The sequence below is a fragment of the Calidris pugnax genome, unplaced genomic scaffold (assembly GCF_001431845.1).
Source record: "Calidris pugnax isolate Ruff unplaced genomic scaffold, ASM143184v1 scaffold11, whole genome shotgun sequence".
NCBI lineage: Eukaryota > Metazoa > Chordata > Aves > Charadriiformes > Scolopacidae > Calidris > Calidris pugnax.
Genome location: NW_015090803.1, coordinates 11,938,750 through 11,946,046, shown reverse-complemented (window position 1 = coordinate 11,946,046; position 7,297 = coordinate 11,938,750). Strand labels below are relative to the sequence as shown.

At 46.0% G+C, this 7,297-nt stretch overlaps 1 protein-coding gene across 1 annotated transcript in view; it reads left to right on the top strand.

Annotated features, from left to right (window-relative positions):
• MALSU1 (mitochondrial assembly of ribosomal large subunit 1) overlaps positions 1-6,795 on the top strand; it is a 7,273-nt gene extending 478 nt beyond the window's left edge. Inside the window, exons 2-4 of the mRNA XM_014937619.1 lie at positions 2,042-2,220; positions 4,130-4,211; positions 5,420-6,795. Of these exons, the coding sequence (XP_014793105.1) occupies positions 2,042-2,220; positions 4,130-4,211; positions 5,420-5,598 (440 nt within the window). The 3' untranslated portion in view covers positions 5,599-6,795. The remainder of the gene's footprint in view (positions 1-2,041; positions 2,221-4,129; positions 4,212-5,419) is intronic.
• Positions 6,796-7,297: the final 502 nt, after the last annotated feature.

The window sequence follows — 7,297 nt, the reverse complement described above, 5'->3', positions numbered from 1 at the left end:
TGGCTGGGGTGCCCCGTGGGGGCTGCGCGGCGGCGCGGGGCGCGGGAGGCGGCGGAGTTGGGGCGCTGGGGGCGGCGGTGGCGGCGGAGCAGCGCCAGGCGGCAGGTAGGGCCCAGTGAAGGGCGGCCTGGCCTGGGTGGGGGGGGCGCTGAGCTGCTGGGGTGAACAGCGGTTCCTTTCCGTTGTGGGCCTTCTGACTTCCCGCTTGGTACTTCGGTCTGGTTCTGTCATGATTGTTAAGCTTTATCGTTCTCGAGGTGTTCTGGGAGGGCTCGCAGCGGGTGAGGGAGCCCGTGTGTCGAGCAGGCCCTCCCCTGTTGGTAAGGCGCTGCTCGGGCGCCCTCAGAGCTGGTACCTCCGCGGGTGTGAAACGCTGGTTAACGTGGTGTCGGGGGCTCCGTTGTGAGGCGAGGCGCTGGCCTGGCAGGCCCAAGCGTGGTCGTGAGGCAGCAGGTCAAGGAGGCTGCTTGCCCGAAGGCCCTCTGCTCTGCTCTGCCCTCTCCAGCCCTGTGAAACGGTGCCCTAAGCGAAATGGAGTGCCCAGAGGAGAGAATAACTGTTCGGGAGGCATGGAATCTCATTCTGCAGCTGCAGGGGCATCCTGAGGGTGCCTAATGCCGTGGAACCACCCTCACCTCGGCCTCAGGGTCACAGCGTTTGTGTTGAACCGTCATCATCTCCTAAGTCCTGCTGTGTAGTGAGGAGTCAGTGGCTGGTGTAGCCTAAGCCTGTGTGTAGATGCACACAGGATCTGTGTGAGGATAGTGGTGCTGAGCGTGTGCTGCTCTGATGTACACTCGCAAGGAAATTTCCCCATATAGATAACGGTTTTAGTAGTGTGATGGCGGGTTACAGGTATAAGCACTGTGCACACAGAGCTGCTTTGCTGTTGTTGCTCTTCTGCAAATCTTCCCTCGCCTGGATCTGACCATGGCGTGCAGTGTGGCAGAGTGTGCCTGGGCTTGTTTAGACCATTCGTTCTCTAAGTAGGCACTAGAGACTTCGCATGTGGCTACCAGGCAAATATTTAACTTTTGTAACCGCTGCATCTGGAGGAGCTGTGGCCACTGCTAATTTTCTGCATGTGTGACCACAGCAGAAGTTGAAAGAGTGCATGCTCAAAGGCTTTCATTTTACAGAGATCCGATCCAATTTCATATCCCCATTCATGCGTATAATTATATGTAGCTATTGTTCTTTTGTTTGGCTTTTTCTTTATATTGGTAAATAAAAAGCTTGGCTTTGTGCTGGTGCTCGGTCTGCACTAACGTTAACTTTATAGTGGCAGGCATTCGTTGCTGACAGATTCAAATTATGCCTTAAGTATGCACACAAGTTGCATCTAGCTAATTAGGGCAAATTAGAAATAAACTGATTTCATGGTGTGAACAGGAGGTAGTTGCACTAATTTACTAGTTTGTAAGCTGGCTTGCTTAAACTCTTGAAGGACTAAAGCTTTGCTTATAGTATCGTTATTCTCTGACAACAGGTTAGGGAAAAAGAAGTAGCTTCACTCAGTGTGAAGATAATAGGTACCTTCATAGTACATCACATCAGCTCTGTTTTCAATATATTGATTTCATCTTCTTAAGATTTTTTAGTAATTTCATCACCATGTATTATTACAGGCCTGTTGAAAAGCATTGCTCTGAAATGTTTTTAATTTTGTCTGTTGTATTAATAATGTCTGTTGAAGTACTTAGGTTTCATTCATCTTAAATGAAAATATCTGATGATAGCATTGACTCTTAAGTAGTAGCAACAAGAAATAAGTTACCTAAAAGAAACTTTGATGTTTGCTATATCTAGTGGTATTTGCCAGAAGAGTGCTTAGTTCTCAACTTCGATGGTTTTAAAAATTATTTTAAAAAATCTGCAGTTCATGTTGCATTATCAGTATCAAGACAAACTCCATAGTGAGTAGATACCTTAGATTATAATTCAGTTCATTGCCATTTTGTGTCTTCTTAAGGGGTTGATTTTTGCAATTAAAAAAATAAATCGGCACTGTAAAAATAATACTTATTTCTTTCTGTTCCAGAGACTGTTCTTCCAAAGTTCAACATTGATTTTGTTGTAGCTCTGCTGAGGCAAGAAAATGCAAAAGACATCTGTGTCATCCAGCTACCTCCAGAAATGAAATACTGTAATTATTTTATAATTGTGAGTGGATCTTCAACACGACATCTCCATGCAATGGCACATTACATGCTGAAAATGGTAAGCCAGTTCCTGCTGCACTCTCTGGATTTTGGGGAATGGTTTTAAATATTGTGAAAGGAGTTGCCCCAGCATTGCACGTATAGGGGTGCCAGGCAAGATGAAACTAATTATCCTTATGTCATTTTCTCTTTAGCGGTACTACTCAAAATGTAGAGAATATATTTTAAAAGCAGGCCTCTCTGCATTTAGAACAGTGATGACATTAGCATAGTTCAGTGACTACACCAAGAGTGATAAGTGGACACAGGTCGTGATAACCATTTGTCTTCCATCCAGCAAGCTTCATAGTTATTCCCATTCATTGAAAAAGCTGCATCTGACTATTCTCAAACCCTAATCCCTAAAATTTCCTGGGCCTTAGGTATGTCATAAGGCTGGAAAAAAGATGGCATGTCACACTTTCTTTCCCCTCCTGACCCCATTTTTCCTTTGGCTCTTCATTTTACTTTGTTTCTTCCAGTCCCATTGGTTTCAGCTGTAAGTCTTGAGGCAGAGAAGGAGAGAGGGGGAGATGGTATTGCTTTTTAGTGCCTTTCTGAGCAGGGGAGGGGAGTTTTTTGTGTTCTCTGCAGGAACTGATGCATCTTTGCAAACTAAAATTTTGCTTTGAGCTAGAAATTGTATTAGTGTGATTTGGCTGTACTAAATACAAGTGCTTAATATGCACTCTGTTGCTTGCATAACTTGATAGTTTGACATCAACAGCTCTCCATCTCCCCAGACCAGCAGAGATCAGTGAATACCACCCACCCTGCTAAAACATGGCTGTGCCACAACTGGCTGCTCCCTCTGGTGGCTGCAAGAGCAGCTCTTCTGTGAGGGCAGAGCCTCTGGGGAGCCGTGGCGTTCTCCTGGGCATCCTGAGAAACCGGGAAGCCTGGCCAAGGACTCAGGAGGGGCTGAGCTTGCCTGGCATTGAAAGTCTTCTAGGGAAATAGTAAGCTGAAGCTTAAGATGTAAAGCAGAGCCCGTGCTTGGAGTGCTGCTGGGCAGCTGGCTGACTCTACCAGTACAGTACCTCAAATGTTACAGTAATGCAGGATTTACTCACACAAAAATGCAGAGGTGCCCATGTGTAGCATGAGGCCTTCCTGCTTTTCTTCCAGGAGTTTGTAAATGGCAGGGTCTCAACTACTGCTTACCCCTTCCCGTCTGGTTTCATGTTAGAGGAAGGTATCGACACTTGGCTTCATTATAATCTGTTCACCATTACACAGTCTCTAAAGGCAAGGCTGCAGGGAACCTGTGGTGGAGATCAGCCTTTCCAACCTCTAGCACATTGCTGATGGCAGTGCATAGTTGGCTCTTTAGTATTTTAAGCAGACTTACAGAGAGTCTTTGACAGTTACTTGCTTTTGAGGATCTCACAAGCTATAAAGAAAGGAAGATTCAGAACTAGTTCCGAATTACATTTTGAAAGTTCTCCATTCTGTTTTGCCATCTGGGCTGTTGTCCAGCAGGTAGCACTGTATGGGAATGACCAGGAACAGTTGCATTTTGTGATAATTTCTTTCCCAGTGCAGTGGGGCTCATTTGCCAGCCAGCCATGCTGTTCCAACTTGATATTTTATATTTTGTCTCTCGTGGCAGCAAGGCCTGTTAGAGCCAGGCAGTTTCACTCTGTTTCCTTGTGGCCCTATGTTGAAACGAATGTTGTTTGGTTTTCAATTTCAGCTTGAAAAAGATCCCCATGTTTTTTTCATTGCCTGTTTCAACTAGAAATAAAGTAGAAATTTGAATAAAGGAGCTCTGTGAAGATGCAGTTGACTTCACTCCATTATTTTTTTCCCTACTGATGCTTCTTGTAAAGAACCAAGTATGTTGTGGCCTACAGCAAAGACCTGTTAGGTTTGAGTGCTTTTAAATAAAGGCAAAGTATTTCATTTTCTGCCATTGCTTCTTTCAGTACAAGCATCACAAAGAAGAAAGTGATCCTCAGACTCAGATTGAAGGGAAAGAGACAGATGACTGGCTGTGCATTGATTTTGGTAAATATTTGTGAAACTGACAAATATGACAATCTGCATGAGCTCTTTGTTGAAGGAAGAATCTCACCGTGAACCCTCGTTGCTGTGGAGAGTTCACATTATTCTGCTGGTTTGGAATTCCAGTTATTGTTGCTCAAACTCACTGAGATGCTAAATAAATTTTCACTAAAGATCATTGGTGCTGAGAAGAAAGCAGTAACTGCTCTTCTGTGGCTAAAACAGGTCTTAATACATTGAAGATAACAGTGGTGGAAAGAGAAAAGCTACTTCGGTCAATTTTCTCAAGTTTCTATAATCCCTGTTTGGGGCTTTTTGGATGCAGCCCTCGTAGTGAGCTGTTGGACAGCCTTTTCCACTCTCCGGATCGTACCATGGCATGGGGTGAAACTCAGCCCTAAGAAATTGAGTTGAATTCTTTGTTCTACGAGCGTGAAACTCTTTATGCAAACATAAAAGACTTTGCATTCAGCAAGCATTTCTCCTTCACTGCTAGCTCTAGAATCTCCCCCTCCAAATTTTATGTTTTGGCTTAAAAGGGAGCAAGGGTGGGCGAGGAGCACTGCAGCCAGTGACATTAAGCCTTGGTTACTTTACTGTCAGTGATTTCCATAGTTATAACAAAAAAACAATTCAAATTTAAGGCATAACTAGAAAAACGGTGCATTAGATGTATACTGGAACTAACGTTCTCTACTATTGTTTGCACAGAATTAATGAAAACCTGTAAGAAAAACCTTATTACATCAAAGTTTGGACCTGTTTCATTATAACAGTCACCTAGGAAGTGTGAGCAGCACACCTGAGGAAAATTACTTGGCTATAGCTGAATGCTGTTGGTGATAGAGGAAAGCTGAAAGTCCATCTGTAACCTTACAAAGGGGACTCTTTCAACTAAAATTTCTTTTGACTTACTTCCTTCTGTCCCCTGGAAGTCATAACTTCTTTGCTCTGGAGTCTTGTCATAGTGTTTTAATTTAAACCAGAGTATTGTCCCGCTCATTCTCCCGGCTGTAGTCCTGGAGTCTTGTGAAGAACCAACCAATTCCTAACTCTGTTCAGGAACTGGAATCTACAACTTAAGAGACTTCCATCAGCTGATGTGTTACATGTAGCCAGAATGGGGGTGGAGGGCTTGAACTCGTGCAGCTGGAAGTGTAGTAGTGCTTTACAGTTCCCATTAATTTATTGTGGATTTTTGTTCTGTGCAGGCAGCGTGGTGATCCATTTCATGCTGCCAGAGACACGGGAGGTTTATGAACTGGAAAAACTATGGACACTTGGTTCCTACGATGACCAGTTAGCACAGATGATTCCACAGTCGCTGCCAGAAGACTTTATACTTGGACTGACTCCTAACAGCAGCGATGACCTTGAGACAAGAACTTAATGCAGCTGCTGCATTGAAGGAGAAAGGAGTGTGCTTCACAGCTCTGAGAGACACCTACAGTCTCGATTGCTGACATGACAGTCACTACAGTTGATGAGTGCAAGCCTGTGTATTTATTGGGTGTGCCTGGGTAACGTTCTGAACAAGCTACAAAAATGATCAGAATCATAGAATCATTAAGGTTAGAAAAGACCCTTTAGATCGAGTCCAACGGTAAAATGTCAGAGAAGGAACGCTATCGTAGGGGAGCTTCCTAAGGGAGTCACTGCCTCAATGGAGGTAGCAGTGAGAAGAGCAGGGCAAAGGCAGCTGTTGACCCTGAAACTCATGCTCAGTCTCTAGTGTCTTCGAAAGCCCTACCTGTAGTGGCAGTGTGGAAATACCTGAGTGCTGCAGGCAAAAACTATGTGAAATTGTACAGTTTAGATGAGGTTTCTCATATCAAGGCATTTGCTGCTGGTCACACTGAAGCAAGTCACACTCCACGCTGAAGGAGGAGAGAAAAGAGACTGGTGTTACTGTGCACACAAAAGCCAAGAGCAGCAGTGACAAATAAATGTGTCTTGAGTTAACAGAACAGTAAGTCAGTTTTTCAGCCAAGGCCAATCTGTTTCTAATAATAAAAATTAAAAAAAAACCACAAACCAAAACCTGAAGAGCTTCAATTCCTTGTCTTCACGTTAAAACATTCAGCTCATTCTTAGCATACAGTTGGCTCCTCTCCTAGTGTTCTTCCCAGTTTCTGGAAAAGGACACTTCTGTGGCAGTGGAAACCTCCAGCTCCTTTGAAGTGGGCAAAAGTAGTTCTGAAGGAAGCCCTTAGTCACTGAGCGTTACTTGCTGCTATCGGACTGCTCAGTGTGTGCTGACTGCTGCGTGCTCTGGTAACCAGTTAGAAGAGCTTTGAAATGGTAAAAAAACACAGCTATGTGAAACAAACTGCTTTTCTCCGCTGCAGGACAGGCCTTTCATCACTAGATGAGGATCTCTTCCTTCTGGAGAAGCTTGCTCTTGCATCAGTAAGCAGGATCCTGAGGGTAATCACCTTTTTCCCCTACAGCCCCCCAAACTATAAGCCCTTTCTGCATCTCTTCCCAGCACAGCAGCTGCTGGTTGTAATGCTCAACGAAAGTGACCTTGTTTTTCATGCCTGTGGTTGCGTTGTTTGGGGGAAAGAGTGTGTGTTTCATTTCTTTAGGAAATTTTTTTTTTTTTTTTTTTTTTTTTATTTCAGACTGGTCCTGTTTTCCTCTGTTCTTTCAGGAATAATTGCCCCTGATTTCACCTGCTCTTCGATAAAAGGCAGCAGATAGATAGTTCTGCACATTAAGTAAAGCAGAGTGGGGCGCCCCCGCCACTGGCCAATGGCTGAGCAGCATGCCGGGGAGGGGCGGGCCTTCGTGCCGGAGCCGGGCGGCGGGCATGTGGCGGGTGGTGTCAGCGGGGCGCCGGCTGCTGCCGTCTCTCTCCGCCGCGGCGGGGGGTGCCTGCCGGCCGGAGCCGCTCCCCCGGCTGGCTGGGGTTCCCCGTGGGGGCTGCGCGGCGGCGCGGGGCGCGGGAGGCGGCGGAGTTGGGGCGCTGGGGGCGGCGGTGGCGGCGGAGCAGCGCCAGGCGGCAGGTAGGGCCCAGTGAAGGGCGGCCTGGGCTGGGTGGGGGGGGCGCCGAGCTGCTGGGGGGAAAAGCGGTTCCCTTCCGTTGT